We start from the raw sequence: 19871 nt of genomic DNA on the forward strand, positions 1-19871 counted from the left end.
AGCTAATGACAACTTACCAATCTTTCCCTATGGCTCAGAGGCGTATCCAAATTACTTTTAAAAGAATTTATCTCACTGATGCTGTTGCAACCAATGGGAATTGAAGCTGTGCCCTGTTTTGTTTCAGAAGTTACCTTCTGACTGCTGAGCTCCTGCAGCAATTTGTCTCGGTCATCCTGAAGACTGGCCAAAGCCTTGGAAAACGCTTCCATCTGGTGAACATAATTCCCACACTCAGATGACAGCCTGCTAACCTCCATCTCTCGACTGACTAACGTCCTACAGAGATTTTTGATTTCATCAGCAATCTGATCAAGTGTAACCTTATCTGCAGCATCAAAAATAGCCCGATTCAGAAGAGAATTTTCTTTGAGCATACGGATAAAATGTAATTTAAAGCCATCCAATTCAGCTTCAAGTTCATCTCCTTTCTTCTTCTCAGTCTTGAGGTCAGATGTGTATTTGCTTTGAAGTACCTTTAAGTCCTCTATTATCCTATCTCTATCATTTTGCAGAGCAGTCATTGCTTTCCCAAAGGCCTCATTTTGGGACCTCAGCTCACTGTTTTCAGACTGAACTTCTAGTATCATCTTCTCTGCAAAAGCATCCAGTTCATCTCTCTGTTCAAGTGTCAAAAGAGTCTTACTATATTCCTCATCTGCATCCTTAGTATTTCTGCCTCTTGATTTCTGGAGTTCTTGAATCTTCTCCTGAAGTTTTTCTCCATACTGTCTATTTGATACACATTCTTTTTTCTGAACACTATCACTAGTTAGCAACTTCCCTCCAGATTCAGAAACAAGTTTCTCCTTGTTTAATGATGCAACTAAAGATTCTAAATCATTTACTTTAGACACTAATTTTTTATTTTCATGTTCCAAAGAGAGAGCAGTATCCTTCTGCAGTTCATTGGAAAGTTGCATTTCTTTTATTTGTTTCTGAAGATCGTATTTTTCTTGTTCAAGGCTTTTAATACAATCCAATTTCTGCTTAAGTAAGCCTTTCAGCTGATGGTCTTTCAGCGATAAAACTTGGTTAAGATCTTCCCTATACTTGATCAGCTGTGCACTCAGCATTGCGTTTTGAGAATGAAGATCATCTATCTGGTTGAGAAGTACCCTTAACTCTTGCTTCAAAGCATTATTCTCACTTGCACTGCCAACTAGAAGACTGTCCCGCTCATTTAAGACATCTTGGTGAAGATGCTCCAGCTCTTTGTATTTAGTAAAAAGATCATCCCGATCATTCTGAAGAGATGACATTGATTTTTTAAAGGCATCTATTTCACTGGCAATTGCAGCCTTATCTTGACCTGCTTTGTCTGCTTTCATCTGGAGATTTCTCAATTCATTTTCCATCCTCTGACAGGACTCTTCAGATTGTTGTCTCTGTGTCTGCAAAGACCTTAACTGAAGCTCATAGTCTTTGATTTGTTTTCTGTGTTGAGTCTGTACCTGAATCAGATAGTCAGAAATTTCATCACCTTTTGAAGAAATGAGTAAGGAAATTTCTTTGTCTTTGTTATTTAGCATGATCTTCATTTGCTCAGAAATGGTAATCTGCTTTTGTAATTCAGCATTAATTTTTTCCTTCTCAGATAGAAGCTGTTGTAATTCTTGTTCTTGTCTTGTGAAATTACTTTCCAGAGCTTTTATCTCTCTTCCTGCACTTTTACTATTCTCTATTAGATGATTAAGAGAATTATTTTCTTTAAGGAGTGCTTGCAAAGCTGCTTCTTTGGACTGAAGAACACTCTCCAATTCTTGCTGCCTGTTAAAAAAGAGCTTATTTTCTTCCTTTATTCTGCAGAGCTCTTCATAGCATTGCATATCAACAGATTTTTGCCGCAAATACAGTTCATCCTTTGTTTCCTCTACCACAGAATATTTGATATTCAGTTCTTGAATCTGAGTAATTTTGTCCTTCAATTCATCTTGTAAGGACATTATTTTTTTATTACTGTCTTCTATCTGTTTCTCTTTATTTTGGATGGCCTCTTTGAACTGCATTTCCCAGGTTTTCATTTCAGTGATTACCCTGTCCCGGTCATCCTGAAGAGAGGACATACACTTTGTAAAAGCAGCTAATTGTGCCAAAGCTGCATTCAAATCTGCTTGAAGTTTCTTGTTCTGAGAGTCCTTAATACCAACTTCCTCTTGCAAACCATGAATCTCACTCATTGCCCTATTTTTTTCTCTCTCAAGGGCACTGTGTCTTTCCTCTAGGTTCAAAAAGTCTCTTTTGTGAGCCAGTTTTAATTGTTGAAGATTAAATTCCAATGCTCTCTCAAATTCTCTCTTTTGAACTTGTAGTTCATCTTCTTTCTTCTTAAGTTCTTTTCTCCAATTTAGATTCTCATCTGTAAGCCTGTCCACTTCATTCTTTGACTGATCCAACAAGTTCATCTGTGAAGAAAGCTTTCCCTTGAGATCATGTATTTCTTCATTTGACTTCGCAAGCTTTTCTAACGTATTACTTAAGTCCTTTTCGAATTTTTCACTTTTCAACTGTGACAATTTCACAGATCTTTCCAAATCCAGGATCAGCTCCTGGAACTTTATAGAATCCTTTTGCAAATGGTTGATCTCTTGCTGTTTCTCCTTTAAGAGTTCTTGCAATTCTTTCGTTTTGCTTTTGCTTCCATTATTATCCCTCTGAGCACTTTTCACCTTCTCCTCAAACATTTTTACAAGATGTAACTGCTCCTCTTCTTTTTCTTTAATCACGTTACATTTTTCTGCCTTTAATTCTTCCAGCTGCTGTAACAGCAAGTTATTCTGTACCTGTGCTAATTTCATTCTATCAGTAAGATGATCAACTTTTTTAACATGATTAAGCAATTCTGTCTCAAGAAATTCTCTCTCATTCTTTACTTTGTAAGAACTTTCTTGCACATTTTCTAATTCTTCCTGTAACAGACATTTATCATCCTCTAAAATCTTAACTTTTTCATTTAGACTAACAATTTCCTGGGTAAGGCTTTTACATTCCATGTCCAGCTTTGTTAGACAATGATTTTTATGGTCCAAAGATTTTTCAGTTTCTTTCTCTTTTTCTGAAATTAGTTTTCTTTCTTGTTCTAGGGCAAGCACATCGTGTTCTTTTTCAGAGAGTTTTTCCTTTAACACATCAATGTCTTTCAACAATGATTCATTCTCATATAATGCATCATTGATTTTAGATTGTGTATCATTTTGGTACACTTCCATTTGAACTTGGAGCTCTCCCAAAGCTGCTTTAGTTACAGTGATGTTATTATGAAGGATATCATTTTCATCCTGAATTTTCTCTAAAGCCTGCTTTAAATTTTCTGAAGTTTGTTTCAGCTGCTCATTTTCCTCCATTAGCTGATGGTTCTGTTCAGTGAGTTCATGAAGGCGATCCTGGTGTTCTTGCACCCTCGCCTCTTGCTCACGTATTTGCCTTTCTGCTTTACTTTGTAATTCGTCAACTTCCATTTTCTTGGACTCGCCGAGTTGTTTCAGTTGATTCTTAATAACCTCATTTTCATCAATGAGTTTTTGTAAATGCTTCTCAAGAGCCTCCTTCTCAGACTCTCCTTCCCTGAGTCTCTGAATAGCCTCTTGCTTCTCTTTTCTACTGAGATCAATAACTTGCCTCATATCTGCTATTTTACTACTGATATTCTCATATGCCTGAAGAAGTGATTCATACTCCTGCTTTAATTCACTATGTTTAGCCTTCCATCCTGTTAATTCAACTGTCTGAGAATCTTTTAAGGTATTTAGTTGGAAAGAAAAGGCCTCTTTTTCCTGAACTATAGTCTCCATGGTGGATTTAAGACTTTCACATGCTGCGGTAAGGTTTTCATTTTCAGTCATCAGTCTAGCGTTTTCAGAAACAAGGCTCTCCTCTTCAGACAATGGAGAAACGGTACTTGGTTTTTCTCTACCAAGCTCTAACAAGTGTTCAAGCATACCTGTCTTGTTCACCAGCTCTTCTCTTTCCAACATCAGCTTATCAATCTGGTCTTTCAGACATTTATTTTCTCTCAAGGCTTCTTTACGTGATATTAAAGCTGCCTGTAATTTTCTCTGAAGGCGTTCTCTGGACTTCTCTTCTGCTATAGTTCTTTGCTCTTGTGGTTTAGAATCGTTAACATTTGCAGTCTTTGCCAGCGGCCCTTCAATCATTCCCATTTGTGTCTGGATTTGACATTCTGTTTCTTCTCTCAGTTTAGTTTTCCCAGAGTAATCAGTCTCCGACAGTTGAAAACAGGTGCCTTTACCTTGTAACTTTCCTTGAAGAGAATTACTTTCTGAACAAAACTCTCCCAATTCTTTTTCGGTATCATTTTCTTCCTTAAGCTCTTTGCATGACACCACAGGTCTACTCGTCTCAGCCTTCTCCCGTAGCAGACATAGCTCTGTCAGAAGTTTTCTGTTTTCTTCAGTGAAATGTTTTACCTCCTTTTTCATGTTAATTAGTTCCAAATTGGATTTTTCTAAACAACTGACAAGTTTCTCTTTTTCACTCTTCATTTCTTCAAATGCTGTTTTGTAATGGTGGGTTTCTTCTTGGCCGTCCTTTATAGCTTCGTTTAACAATTCCTTTTCCAGATCAAGTCTATCTTTGAAATCCATAAGTGAACAACGCAATGCTTCGATTTCCTCATTCTTTTCTGCAACCTCCTTCTTAGCTTCCATTCTCGATCTCTGCAGTTCCTCCTGGCTCATCTTGTAATCCTCTTCCCTTTTTTTAATAAGTGCTGCTTTCTCATTATTCACACGTTCAAGCGCTGCCTTAATGTCTATAGTTTCAGCCTCATACGCTTTCAGCTTTTTCTGTAGCTGCTTTATGTCCTCCAACAAGCTGCCCTTACATTGCTCCTGCTGTTTCAAAGAGTTTAAGTTGACTGTTTCTTCTCTTTCATCACCAAATTCAACTGCTATTTTTCTCAACTCTTTCTTTAACATTTCTGTTTCCTCCTGAAGTTTTGCATAATTACTTTGTAGTTCTTTTAACTCAGTGTCTTTACTTGTCACTGAAGCGATTGTGTTGACTGACTCTTTTAAGGATGCAGCCTGAACCTTGCTTCTTGGGTTGTCTGATTCCAAATTCCTGAGGTCAGCTGCTGCTTCTCCCAGCACTGCCTCAGGCGAAGCCAGCTCTCTTGCCAGAGGGTACTCTTCTAACTGATTCAAGTCAAGTTCTTTACATTTTGTTTGAAGAACTCCCCAGAGAGCTTTATGTTCTTGTTTGAGTTGCTCAAGGAAGGTTTTTTGGTCATCAAAATCTGCTGCAAGTTTAGTGTGTTCTTCTCTCTCTTTCTCAAATGCTCTCAAATCTTCTTTCCTGATCAAAAGCTCCCTCTGTAAGGCTTCTTTTTCTTTTTTTAATTGGTTCATGACATCAGTGCCATTGTTGGGGTCCAGACACTTCCTCCTGTCCCCAACACTTAAACCAGGCTCTTCAGAACTGGAATTTTTCAACAATTCTTCCTCCTTCTTAACTTCAGACTTCACCTTTTCAAGAGCTAAGAGCAGCTGAGAATGTTCCTCTTCATATGCACTTGCTTTTTCATCAAGCATGGACTGCATATGAGCAAGCATGCAGTCCTTTTCCTCTAAAGATTTTAGGTTCTGCTCACATATATTTTGTTTTTCAGCAATGACATCATTTAGTTCTGCAATATTGTCCTGAAGTTCCTCTAAATATGAAGCTTTTGAAGACAAAATTTCAGTCAAATTACTTATTTTGGCATCTTTTTCTAAAAGTTGTTGCTTCAAAGTTCCAATATGAGACTCAGAATCTTTATTTTGTACTTCAACTAGTTTCAGCTTGTCTGTTAACTCATTAACTTTCTTCAACAGCTCCTCTGCTTTTTTTTGCTCTTTTTCTATTTCTTCCTGTCCACTCTTTTCCAGTTTTCCAACTTTTTGCATTAGATCTCTTCTTATTATCAATGCTGCTTGAAGCTTCTTTTTCAGATTCTCTTTTTCCTTGCCCATTTTCTCAAGATTAAACTGCATCTCCTCTTTTTCATTCATTAAATCCTTAAACACAGCTTCTCTACTGCTCAATGTAACTTGACTCTGTTCCAGTTCTTTCTTACACTCCTCAAGTTCCTGCAATACTCTGTTTAGCTCTCCTACAGAACTATTATGAACAGCTTCAAGGTCTTGCAGTTTGGTATTTAATGTTTTTCTCTCTTCAGAGAAATTCAGCATTTCATTAGACAATGATTCCATGATCTGGGTAATGGAACAGTCCTTTTCTTTCAGTTGCTGGCTTAGACCAGAAATTAAATCCTTCTGCTGATTCACCTGGGAAGTTAAGTTTTCAATGAGTTGATCTTTTTTCCCCATTTCTTCAAGAAGCCTTGCTACTTTTTTACCTTCACCATGCAGTTTTTCTTGATTGGTTCTTACTATTTCTTCTGATTTATTTATCTTGTCTTGAAGAAATTCAACCTGCTTATTTTTTTCTGCAAAAGACTCTTGCCTTTCTTGCAAGAGAAACTCTTGTTTACATAATGTTTCCTTGAGTGTGACCATTTCTTCTGACAGACATTCCATTTCAGATTTGTGTTTGGCCTTCATCTTTTCAATATCACCCTGCAGCAACTCCTTCTGCTTCTCAAGAGACTGCATGTTTTCTAATTCATCTTTCATGGCGTCTATTTCTTTCTGTTTTTCTGAAAGCAACAGTTGCAATTGTTCTCCTTCTGTCTCTTTGCTCAAAATAGTAGCAATCAGAGCAGAGAATTTTTCCAACTGAATTTTACTATCAGTTAGCTGCAGTTCAGAATCTGAAGTCTGTGCCTTCTTTTCTTTACATAAAAGCCTACTACTAAGTAAAGGAGACAAACTTTGAGTTAATTCCTCTTTTATAAGATCCAGTTCTTGCTGCAAAGACTGGATTTTGCTATCCTTTGACTTCATTTCACTTCCTAAACTGCTCAATTGCTCAGTAAGATTATTATTTTGTAAAGTTGCCCTATCGAGTTCTGTCACCCATTTGTTTTCTGACTCAAGTAGGCTTTGTTCTAGAGTTTCAATTTTAAGTTCTAATTTAGAACGTTCTTCACCCTTCAGACTAACCTGCATCTGTAACTTCTCTTTTTCAGTCTTCATCTGCAGTTTGACAGCATCTATCTGCATTCTTGAATAATTCTCACTCGTTTCTAGTTTTTCATTGATTCCTCGGAGCTCTTCCAATTTCTTTTGCAAATCACTTTGAGATGTAGTAAGCTGTGTGTTTTCAGCCATCAGTTTATCAGCATCTTCCTGCAATTGATTTTTTTCTTTCTCTAAAGACTCCACCTGGCATTGCAGACTACCTATTAAAAGCGCATTGTCATGGCAGTCTTGAGATGATTTGGAATTGACATTGTTCAACTCTAACTTCAAACATTCTATGTTATCTGCCTGTTCAGTGCACTTCACACGCAGAGACTCCACAGCCAGTTCTTTTTGCTGTAGTAGTTCTTCCCATGTACTTATTTGGTCTAGTGCTTTTTGGTGTTCATTTCTAAGAGAGTCAAGTTCATTTGCCAAAGAATCAATTTTCTTCTGATTAATATCAACCTTCTCGTTCTTTTCCTGAAATTCCTTAGTAAGGTTTTTCATGGCTGTACCACTTTTCTCTAATTTTTCTCTGAGAACCTCAATCTCACTAGAAAGAACATTAACGTTGCTATCTGCCAACTGTATACTGCTATCTTTCTCCTTTAAAGAATTAAGCAGTCCAGCAATAACAACTTCTTTTTTCTCAAGAGCCGCATTCAACTCAGTTCTTAGTTCATACTGTGCTTCAATTTTCTCCTGCAGAGATAAAAAGGCGTTTTCTCTCTCATGGACTAGTTCTTTAGATTTCTGTAGTTCTTGTGTGAGTTCATGTACCTGGCTTTTGAGCTGAGCAATTAAATTTGCCTTCTCTTCATCTTTCTTTGCTTTCTCCTTTAGAGTTTCGATGAGACTTTCATTCTCCGTAAGAGATGACTCCTTTTCTGACAAGGACTGGTCCATCTCAAATATTACATTCTTCTGATGTTGTATTTCTTTTTCTAAATTCACCTTCGCTTCCTCCATCTCTACCACCTGTTTCTTTAAGACCTCACATTCATTCTCTTTCTCTTGTAGTTGCATCTTTAAGTTCTCACTAGATAATGAAATATTGTTGATAGTCAAGTCTTTTTCTGAAACAAGTACTTTTAACTGTTCTGCTTCAGAGACTAAAAGCTCCAACTGTTTCTGCTGCAAAACAGAAGATTCCTGTACCTCAGAAAGCTGTGCTTTTAAACTGATGTATTCATCTAACTTTTGTTTTAAAGATTTATCCTTCTGTATAATCGAATCATTCAACTGGGATGATTTTTCTGTCACATTTCTAAGCTGATATTGAAGGTCAGAAATAACCTCCATATTCTCAGACAGTTGAACCCTAAGTACATCAGACTCTTCAGCTTTATCTTTTATTAACTTTAATTCTTGGGCTTGCCTCTTAAATTCATTTTCTTTTTCCTGCATTGCATGTCTAAGCTGGCTGGTTTCAAAACCCAGGCCTTGTATTTGGTTTTGCAGATCTGAAATGATTTGCACATATTGAGCTTCTCCTGCCATTTTACTATCTTTCATTTGCTGAATCAAAGTACCCTTTTCAGAAAGGAGAGTTTCTTTTTCTTCGATGGCAATTTTTAAGTTTTCTTTTTCAATCAAGAGGCCATCAATTTGGTCCTTCAGAGCTAAAATATTATGACTTTGTTGGGACAAGTGTGAAGTTAAAGTAGTTACTTCGTCTGACTTCTTCATTACCATAACATTAACTGTTTCAATGTCTACTTTCAATTTTTCATTTTCTAGAGCTGCTGTATGTGCTTGTTGCCTTGCCAAACTAGTTTCAGACTGTTGCTGTACCAACTGTGACTGAAGAACGTCACATTCATGTGACTTCTCGCTCAATAAGCTTGAAAAGTCTGCCTTCTCATGCTTAAGCACATCCACTTCCTTGCTTAATAGCTGTAGCTGATTATTTAACGCTGAACTTTCTTCCATTTTTTCAGAAACTTGCCTATGAAACTTCTCAAGTTCTGAACCCTGACTTTTTACAGTCAGGTCTCTTTCCTCTATCAACAGAGATAACTTTGTTTTTTCATCTTTAAGATTTTTAATTTCATCCTGCAACTCTACAATACAAAACTTACTCTTTTCCATTGCCTTATGTAATGAATCGTTTTGAAGGATTTTCTCTTCTAGAGACCTGTTCGCACCTTCAAAATCCAAAGTTATGCTTTGAATTTGTTCCTGCAGTAGTAAATTCTTTTCCTTACTACGGCTGAGCTCTTGGATTAGGCTACTGCACTCAGACGACTTATTATTTAACATTTCTTCTTTCTTTATTTCTTTGTCTCTAGTATCCTTCAGCTGAATGAGAAGTGATTGCATTTGTTCATGCAACTGTTGTGTCTGTTCCTTGCTCTCAAACAACTGATCAGCTAGCACATTACATTCCTTTGTTTTCTCCTGCAGCTGTTCTGCAACTGAATTTTCTTTTTGCTCGGCAAGTGTTGAAAGTTGTTCAATCTCTTTTGCCAGAGTGTTTTTATCACAATTGAGTACTGAAAGAGTTTTTTCATACTCAGCAGTGCTAACAGATAACTTATTCTCTATTTCTGCCACAGCCTGGATTTTCTTTGACAGTTCACATTCTTTTACATCCAGGAGTTTGGACAAATTCTCATTTTCACTGATTAGCTGCTCCTTCTCTTTTGTCATCATGTCTATATTTTTTTTCAGATATTCATTTGCTTTTATTTGCTCTGCCAATTTTTCTTCCTTCCCTTCAAGATCTGCCTGCAATTGTGTATTAGCTGAAGCTTTCTCCCGTGTCTCTATTTCCATCTTGTTAATTTGTTTATGTATTTCATTTAATTGGTTATTAAGTTCTTTGCAACATATCTCTTTGGCTTTCAGATCTCCAGTTAATTTAAGTTTAGTCTCTTCATTTTGCTGCTCCAAAACCCCAAGCTTCTCCTCCAATGAAATAATGAGCTCTTGTTTCTCTTGTAATTCTTTTTTAATTGTTTCCTGATGTTCAGTATGTTCTATAAGCTTCCTAGATAACTCAGCCAACTCTTCATCTTTTTTAGCATTTTCCAAAACCAGTTTGTTGTAGGAATCTTTAATTGATTTTAACTCATTTTCAAGTGTCTGTGCTTTGCTCTCTTTCTCTTTAAGCAAATTGTTCCATTTTTCCTTTAGAGTATTGTTTTCCGCAAGCTGAGATTTCAAATGTTCAGTTTCTTTTCTTTGTTTATCCTCAGTTTCTTGCAGCTTTTCACATGATCTATTAATTTGTTCTTTCAGCAAAGTAATTTGTGACTCACACTCCGCAAGTTTGTTATGGTATGCAACACTGTTGGCTTTGATTTCAGAATGGAGATCCTTAATTGTAATGCTGTTCTCACTGCTTTGTCTTATTAATTCCTCATTTTCTTTGGTTTTAGCTTCATTCTCAACTCTAACTCTTTCTAGCTCTAGTCTCATTGTATTACTTTGCTCAGAAAGGACAGATATCTTCATGCTTGCATCTCTTACATCAGCTGTCTGTACTTCTTTCAGTAAATGAGTTTCCCTTTCAGCCTTTGATAAAGCCTCTTCCATCCTTTGTATTTCTTCCTCTTTGCATTGCACTTGATGCTTCAGGATGATAACCTGCTCAGAATACTCTGTCATATTCAAAGACAGGAGAGATATCTCCCTGTCTTTTTCTGCCAGTGCTTCTTTAAGATTATCAATTTCTCTTTCCCGCTTCTGGAGATCTTGAATAAGTTGAGATCTTTCCTCTAAATGGCTCGTATTCAATTTGTCAAGCTCTTCATTTGTCTGGTCCAGATCCAGCTGCATTGATTCTACCACGCCATCTTGTTTCAGAGTCTAAACATCAAGAAAATAATGTTACAAGAATACTTTGAACATATGTTAGAGGGAGAATGGAAGTTACACTCCACATGTACAACGAGTCTCTAAGGTAATCAATCTGTACCCAACTGTATAGTCACAGGATAACCATGTTATTCTTTAGATTGTTTTAGCATACAGAAAGTTTAGAGTATGAAATTTATAGCAGCTAATGCTGTTATTTTGCTGATATTTAAATAGGCCATGTCGAAAGAACATAAAATTTCTTCTCTTGCTTTATTTTAATGAGTTACCTTTTCCTTCAGTGTAGCAACTTTTTCTGTTAGATCACTGATGACTGCTTTCTGCTCAGCGTTCTCCACTTCGTAGACACTGCACTTCTTTAAGGCTTCGTTCAGCTTAGTATTAGAAGTAGAAGTCAGTGTGATAGGAATATATAGAACTACATTAAAATTGTTACATTAGAGTTACAATATTGAGTTTACATAACAGTGGAGTTTATATTTTGAAATTAATATATGAGGATAACTTATCACCCCAATAAAATATAAATACTTTCATGTCAAGCTCTGAGTCAGGGCTAAAAAGAATCCTTACACCCAACTTAAAGCAAAGCAATTACATAAAGCGAACAAAACTGTAAAAAAACAGAGCAAAAACCTTCAGATAGGGAAAACAGCAATATTGCTCCTGGGGCACAAACAGAAAGTTATGGCTAATGGTTGCCAGTTCTAATAAATTAAGTACTACTTACCAATAACTTCAACTTACTTTTTGCTCAGTATGCCCAAACTTTTCACCAAGCTCTTTGTTCAGAAGATCCTTTTCTTGAAGCAGTTTCTTCAAACTTTCAATTTGTTCTAGTTTTTCTGCTATGCTCAACAGTTTTTGTTCTTTTTCTCCAAGTGAAGTTTCAAGGAAGCTATTTCTGTCACTTAATCTATGAAGAAAATACACATTTAGATATTTTAAAAACAAAGATTGCATTAAGCTTTTTAGACTTATTAGTCCCAAACTGTGTTCCCAAAAAGAGAATTATTTGTGCTTCCCATTTAAAATTTCAAGTACAAAAATAACATTACCGCAAACAGAAGCAAGAATAAAGTAACTCTTTTTGAAGTGTCTCAAACAATTATACTTCTCATTAGAACTTTAAGCTTAAAGCAAAGAAAGCTAATCCTGTAGGCAGTTGTAAAGAATCTTATTTTACCCTTTAAGCTGCTCATTCAAGCCAGAGATCAGAATTTGATGCTTTTCCACATCTCGCGTTTGTTGGTTGCGTAATTGGGTGAGTTGAGTTTGCAAACGTTCATTTTCATTCTGCAGCAAAATAATAACAAAGAGGATCATCACACACAAACACCCAGAACAGCATAAGATAACCGGAGCCATGAAAATCTGACTCTTCAGATTTACATCCTACACATTCTAGCGATTTAGCAGATAGCAGTGCAAAATACAACACTAATATCACAAGTTCTAACGTGATATTAAATCAAACAGAGGCAACCCCCCTTTCAGAAATACCTCCTTCAGCAATGCTATCATAGCATGAACTCAAGGATGATTGCTGTATACCCAAAACAACACACACACTCATACTGTGTTAAGGCAGCTTACTTATCTTAACAGAGGAAGCTACTGCTTTGAAAAAACACTGTCCTCATCGGTTTGAAGGCAGTACCAAACTTGGAATATTTTTTGCCTATTTTTTAGGTTGAAGGAATGCAAAAACCTGCATATGGGGGGTTGTGGAGAAAAGAAAAAGGAAGCAACCTTCATTCACACAGCTTTTTTTTTTTTTTTTAAACACAGTACAAATCTCCTACTCTAGCCAGATCCACTGCACCAATTCAAAAATAAAACCACAAAAAAAAGTCTGACAACAGCAACCAAAAACCAAAAGCAGAACACATATCCAGAACCAACAGCAAAGAGGACAAACATGGCAAACTTGTCACCTCTATTGAAAATAAGCTAGCGTTCTGGAGGAGGCAGAACACACCTGCACCGCCCTCAATAGCTGCCCTTCTTCATCTACACCAAACGTTACCTGTATTGAAAGGCTTTGTTACAAGATTCTCAGGTAATAATTACTATAAGGTTGTCTTTCATCTTAAAATCATTATTTCTTTTTTATATATCTGCAACTTAACAGATAAACGATTATGAATAATTCACCACGCCTGAAGGAGTTTGATTAAGAGATCAGTGGTGTCATTTAGTGAAAATAAGGTTAACAAATTATCACAGTAACTTGTCAATCAGGAAATATTACAAATAACTTTTCTGATAAATATTTACTTTACTGTTCCTTTTGGAGCCCTCATTGAATAATTTTACAATATAAATATACATAAAATCAATATCTGGGGGTTAGACTGTGTATATATTAAATTATTTTTATATATTTACAGTTCTTTCCTATAAATGTATGTATAATAAAAATAATAATATAGACACACACGCATTTATATAAAAGAAACTTGAGGGATATAAGAGGGAGACTTATCTAATTCTAGGCCTTCTGACAAAGGCCCCCTACGCAGGACAAAGAAAATCACGTTGCTTTTTACTATGTTCCTAATACAAATAACAAAGCTTACTTCCAAAGAAGTTACTCCGTGTGATGACTTTTACTTTTGCTAAACAGAAGTGACAGGCTTCAACTTCAGAGCATAATATAATATGTGTACACCCTTTGCCAACATAATTATGAAGTATAAAGCAGGGTTTAGACTTTCTTCTAGCTGCAAATTGACATTCCTGCCTTATTGTAGGCTATGATTTTTAGACTATAAATGCAGACTAAAATGATTCTCTTATATCACCAGGTTTTACACAACTACAAAAGCTCACCTGAAGAGCCTCCATTCTACCTTGAAGCTGCAATCTATCTTCCAAATCCTGACAACGTTCTTCTAGAAAAACAATTTGTTCCTGCAGTTGATTTCTTTCCAGTTCCAACTCTTCAACCACACTCCGTAAACCTACTTAGGTCAAAGAAGAAAAATGATCTCAGGAAAGGTCTACTAAAATTCATGAAGTCTAGAAATAGTTTCCACTTGTTATTCACCACTCTCACCAGTGCTGGGCGCAATCAGATCTCAACCATTTCCAGTGGAAATGCCTGAGGCCCTGCATTTCCAAAAATGAGATGGCAAAAGTGCCCTTAACTGTTGAAAAGCCAAAATAAAGCTGCATAGCTCAAGAACTGGGAGAACCTGGCAGAAATATTCTAAACAATATTGTGGCTCAATCAATAGTGTGGCTCATGTTACTTTCATCGTAAGTTAATGGCGTACTTGGAGGATCGGATCTTAAGCAATTATTAATAAACAAAGTGAACTGGTCTGTATCAAAATTTGCAAGTGAGTCTATTCCATTTAAACAATAAGCTCTATCTGCAGCCTTAACCACTGATATAAAAACATTTGCATTAAAAAAATAAGAATTTGATTTTTAAATTAAAAGCATACAGCAATGGAATGCAATTCTGTTTTGCAACACAACTGTTACACAGATTGGAAACACATTCACAGGAACAAGACTCATAACTTAAAAAACATGTAGGATATTTCAAGGGCACCGAGGCTCAACCAATTCCAGCGTTGAGTCATATTTATATTCTACTTCTGCACCAAAACTAGGCAGTTCATCCAGCACGCACATGCTTCAAAATAAAAAGGAAGAAAACACAAGCCAAAAAAATTCAACAAAGATTAGAGTACACCACAAATGGGTTGTTAGTTGAATTTGAAAACAAAAATAGACACAAAATATAGATGTCGTGCATGCTTTAATAAACTGTCTAGTCGCTATCACACCTGCATTAGGTGAAGTGTACTCTGGCCACCAACCTCCCATATTTTCTCCTTCAGCTGCATCAGTGCTATCCAAGGTGACATTCAATTCTTGAAAGCATTGTTTTCTATCAAAGTTGTATTCTTCCTACGCACAAAACACGAGAATGAAGTTTAATTTAAAGAAGAAAGGAAGCAAGGGTAAAATACACATGTTGTTCTTAAAAGTGTAGTTTCAATTAAAAGCCCTAAAACTCAGTGAGTGATTCAGGTGCCTAAATATAAGTACAGGGGATTGCTGTGGACACTAGGGTAACCTGCCCAGCATCCAGCTATCTCCAGAAAAGCCAAGTCTCCCACAGGTTTTGTATGATTTCTGCCAGGCCTTTGAAGACACCCTCAGGCATCTGAGAGGCCAATGGATAACTATCTTTGGATACCTTAATTAGTCCCCTGATTTCTACAGTTAATTAAGGGTTCTCTGAATCTCAGGGTGAAGTATCGGAGTTAACTAAACATCAAATCAGTCTTCCAGTGGTATCTTAAGGTGACAATGACATCCTAATCCTTCTTACAAACGTTTATCATTTTTTCGTGCAAGTTACAGAACCAACCACCTAGAAACACGCTTGAATGAGCTGACACTACTTACTACTTATCCAGTAAAGCTCCACCACCAAAGAGATTTGTAGAGATTGTATCTAAGTCAAAAACGGCCTTATGCTGCTAAGCATGTGAATTGCTCCAGAGGGAAGCTCATTATTTTTCAGTGTAAAATTGACTCACTCAAGGAAGAGAGAGGTGTGATGCCATCGGAACTTCTCGTCTTCTGGCCACATCCACAATCATTAAATTTACCCAAGTTTTCAGTTATGTGACTAATCTAAGTTCTTAAGCCCTTAACGTTTTTAACTGTAAATAACAGTAATAAATAACAGTACTTTCCATATTTTTATTAACACACAGGTAAAAAATAAACTCTTGTCTCTTTTAACCCACCTGAAGCTTCCTGCTGGTCTGATTGCTTTTTCTTCTTGCCTGCTGCAGCCTGCCCATTCCTTGAACTGTGGTCAGTTCCTCCTCCAGCTCCTGTTGCCCTGAGACTATGGCTGGATCAGAGCAGCCAGGAAAGAACCAGTCATCCTCAATCAGTTTTGTGCCACAGGAAAGCAATTACATTTATATCAGACACTATTACATGAAGAGAGACCAGGGACAGGCTGAAGTCCCTATGACTGACTGACAGGAACAAGATTAAAGATTAAAGAAGCAATCCACTGCATTCACCTTGTGATTTCCCTCCAACATCATTATGTAGAACATTAAGAAAAAAGTCTGCATATCTCACTAAGAAGCAGCAAACTGAAGTCTAACTTTACTTCTTCACCAGCTCTAAATGAAGACTTTATACAGGAGACTGGAAAGGGTGAGGTTATGCTGATACTAAAAAAAAGCCAACCCATTAAAACTCCAAATTACAGCTCATTTCAATTTACCAGGTTAAAATACACCTTATTTGTATGATAAAGGCACCAGCTGAAACAGCTGCGGTTTTTATAATCTGAAAAATCACATTTGTTTTTACGGAAATGACATGTGTCCTTTTCAACTTTAATTTTAGTATGAGCTACAAAGCCAGAAAACCTGAGGAAGTAACAAGCATGTGTTACACTGCAAACTGGCATCAAACCATCTTATCATAAATTAATAATGCCATTCTTTTTAAAACAAATACAGAATCACTTGTAAATAAACACACTGAATAAATTCAGAATATGAAAGCTCAGATATGCATTCTGTTCATTGTTAGAAGTGATTTTTCATTTAAAATACATTCCCATCTGTTTTGTGATATGACAAAACATGTTTCGGGTAACAGATTAGGAAATAGGTGTTTCATGCAAAGCAGACAAAACAGAACAGCCAGTGAAAAGAAATGAAAGTCAAGGTGGCTCCATACTTTAACTGAAAATTAGATTAAATAGATAATTACAAATTTAGCTTTCAATTTAACCACATCACTCCACAGTCATCCTCACAGCATCAAAATTCAGAGAACTCATGTCAATGCATCTGTGAGGGAAACACCAAGAGCTATTAGGAGATTCAGCCCTACTGGGAACACTCAGCTTTCATCCGAGTTGTCCAAGGATTACTTATACCACAAATTTCAGTAACACACAATTCTGTAGCACCTACTAGATTTAAATTCTTCCTGTAATATTTCAAAACTACATACTTAACTTCTTGTCAGAACAGATTAATGACCTTTTTAGAGTAGGACTACTAAGTTGGATTTTACTTCTGGTTTTAATTACATGTTGGCTTCTGGCGCCATCACTTTACCAGCATTGACTTTACACACCTTTGTTTATTTTCAAGTATAAATTCGACAATTTTTTTTTTTTTATCTTTTTAATCATTATACATGCTTCTTCAAAGCTGTAAAAATAAATGCCAAATTTTAGTCACATGCCTTAAACCTCTATTTACAAAACTGACTGAAGTCGGTCAAGCAATTCAAGGAGCAAGCATTCTTGCAGGTAAGAATGTAAGCCTTTCTGTGGGGGGGGAAATAAATAATTCAACTTCTTGGAAGTTGAAATTGAGATAATCTGTTTTTAAATACAATCACATGAACAACACACTGCCCTTTAGGAACCCAACATATTTAGGCTCCTAAGTATTTGATCATGAAAAAAGAATGAAATTACCATTGTCACATGAAAAATGAAAGTATAGAAATCAGAGCTTTAGAATGATCTAGAACACTTCCAGCTAAATTCAACATTGCTTTAACAACAATTAGTAAGTGAATCCATTTTCTAATGCTTTACAGCAGCTGAGGCAGCTTTTCATTTGCAGTTATATCTAACAAAAACTGAAAGACTTCCCAGAACATCTTTCTCCAGATACACACTGCATTTAAATTAACTAATAACGTGTCTATATTTCCTTGTGTCACTATTCACACTAAATATTACAATCTTGAGTGGTTTGCAGAGGAAACCACTGAATAAACGTATTCAAAACTGTCACCCCCAATGCTTTTTTAGCTCCTCACACATTCAACCCAAAAGAGACCTTACAAGGCAAGTTGTCACAGACTGTGATGGAAAAGTAGTGAGTTTATATATTGTTTAAAATACTGGCCACTGATATTAATGCACACAGAGTTCTGTGATTTGTGGGATGGAACATTTAAAAAAAAAAAAAAAGACTGAATTTCAAGTACTAAGAACATTTAAATTATTTTGATTCTGACTTAGTCACAACCACCTGCAGAAAGCCAACTAATTTTCCTCTAGATAAGGTTACAGCATAATATGGAGTCAGCTGATAGTACGAAGAAAATGAAGAAAGATGACTCGGTTAATACAAATGAAGAAACAGGTATCGCAAGGCAGAAAACAAATCAAGTTAAAACCAGCATTTGTTACACGTATTGCTAAAAACCACATACCATCAACAGCAAATCTTATAAGGTACTGTTGGCGATTTCCTCAAAAGAAGCAACAACAGAAGAAATCAGCAACAGTACATTACAAGTTGCCGTTGCTGCAGGAACCTGCATGCACAAAACTGATGGGAAACTGTTCTCACTGGCTGACCAAATCGCAGTGTAGGGTAGGAGTGGAGGGGGAAGGGACGCTGAGTGCTCATCAGGTGTAACGGCAGGAAAAAAGAAACAGAAAGGTCATGCTTATCCCAAGGGGAAAAAAAAAAAATGCAAAATTAAGCACGGACTCACGCAGATGAAATTTTACAACTGTTATTAATATTGCATGTGGTATTTATGCGTCTGTAGTTACCACAGATGAGATAACATGACGGGAATATTATTCCCCTTCAAATCCAAAGCATTACATGCGTAAATCGCTCAAAAAGAGCAGACGTGATCCTTAAAACATTTCTATGGTTACATACTGAACTTCCAAATTGATTGTGTAAATGAAAAATAATTCAATCGCAGATTAAAAACAGAAGGCTCAAATTAACTAACTGGACTAATTATGACAGTAGGTGGTGCACATTAAAATTTGCCATTAATCTCCATACAGTTAACTAACAGGACAAAAGTTATACTACAATACTAGATGGCATGGAAAAAAGCAGTAAAAACTCTCTGGAATTTAACCAGACTTCTAAGTTTTAATAGAAGCTGCTTTGCTTTCTCATAATCTGTTTTATTAATCATTTAGAAAACTATAAAACCTGAGATTACTTGAAATGTTATTTTCTGTAGGTAATTTTTTTAACTAGCTCCAAACCATTGCCAGTTAATGTTATTTGTTGACCTCTACAAGTGACACTTCCTACCAGATTACTAAATATTCTAAAAATGTTTCTCATTATTTACATTTAAAGAGAAACTCTGTCTCAGGTACATTTTACTGAAGCACCACCCTGACTCATCAAATCCTAACCAACGCTGTAGTTCCCTACACCTTCACTGCTTGTTCTAGGCAGGCAGATTTAATATTTCAATGGTGAGCTTATCATCATTGATCATTCATACGCAGACAATAAGCCTTTGGAGTAAATTCAAGCAGTCTTACGGAGCAGCAACTCAGATGGCAAACAGAACAAGCACATCTCCTCATAAAAACAATACAAAAAAGATGTATGGAAAACAGACTCGCGGAAACAGGAGAAAGTAGAAATCGCAAATTTAAGCAATTTCACTAGCTATACAAATTTTATGACTACAGAAATGAGTCATGGTGGTGTGCTACCAAACACACAGATATGTATCGTGTATAAATACGATAATTTTATCGCAAATAGAACAATTCACCTTCTCTCTCCTCTTCGATCTGAGCCATTCTCAAGGCCATAGCAGATTTCTCTTCTCTGACTTGATCATGAGACTCCTCTGACTCTGCTACATTTTCTTGCCATTCCAAGAGCTGACTCTGCAATTCATCCACACTACCCGATTCGCTGGCCTAACAACAGAAATTGCACACAAAAATATATTTATCAAGTCCCACTGCGAACGTAAATAACGTTTTAGGTTGGCAAACCACAGAGAAAACAACCCATTATAATTCACCACTTTGCATAAATAACAACCTGTGACGGTGATGATAACTGCTATTATAGATGATGGAAAAAGCAAGCCTCACCACTTCACAAAATATCGAAAAAAGCTACCGCCAGTTGCACTTTTGATCTGAAATAT

The 19871-nt window shown here is 36.4% G+C and overlaps 1 protein-coding gene across 7 annotated transcripts in view; it reads right to left on the reverse strand.

The window, feature by feature from the left end:
* The window catches only part of LOC142057995 (uncharacterized), a 45945-nt gene that overhangs the window by 10907 nt on the left and 15167 nt on the right, over window positions 1-19871 (reverse strand). For 2 of the 7 annotated variants that reach the window (XM_075095012.1, XM_075095011.1), the window contains exons 14-22: window positions 19485-19635; window positions 15686-15795; window positions 14711-14834; window positions 13743-13873; window positions 12889-12936; window positions 12094-12203; window positions 11655-11823; window positions 11177-11281; window positions 18-10898 (exon numbers count right to left, since the gene is read on the reverse strand). In XM_075095012.1, the coding sequence (XP_074951113.1) occupies window positions 18-10898; window positions 11177-11281; window positions 11655-11823; window positions 12094-12203; window positions 12889-12936; window positions 13743-13873; window positions 14711-14834; window positions 15686-15795; window positions 19485-19635 (11829 nt within the window). Of the gene's footprint in view, window positions 1-17; window positions 10899-11176; window positions 11282-11654; window positions 11824-12093; window positions 12204-12888; window positions 12937-13742; window positions 13877-14710; window positions 14835-15685; window positions 15796-19484; window positions 19636-19871 lie in introns of all 7 variants that reach the window. The other 5 variants (XM_075095015.1, XM_075095013.1, XM_075095018.1 and 2 more) reach the window with 5 other exon arrangements.

The sequence above is a fragment of the Phalacrocorax aristotelis genome, chromosome 5 (assembly GCF_949628215.1).
Source record: "Phalacrocorax aristotelis chromosome 5, bGulAri2.1, whole genome shotgun sequence".
Lineage (NCBI taxonomy): Eukaryota > Metazoa > Chordata > Aves > Suliformes > Phalacrocoracidae > Phalacrocorax > Phalacrocorax aristotelis.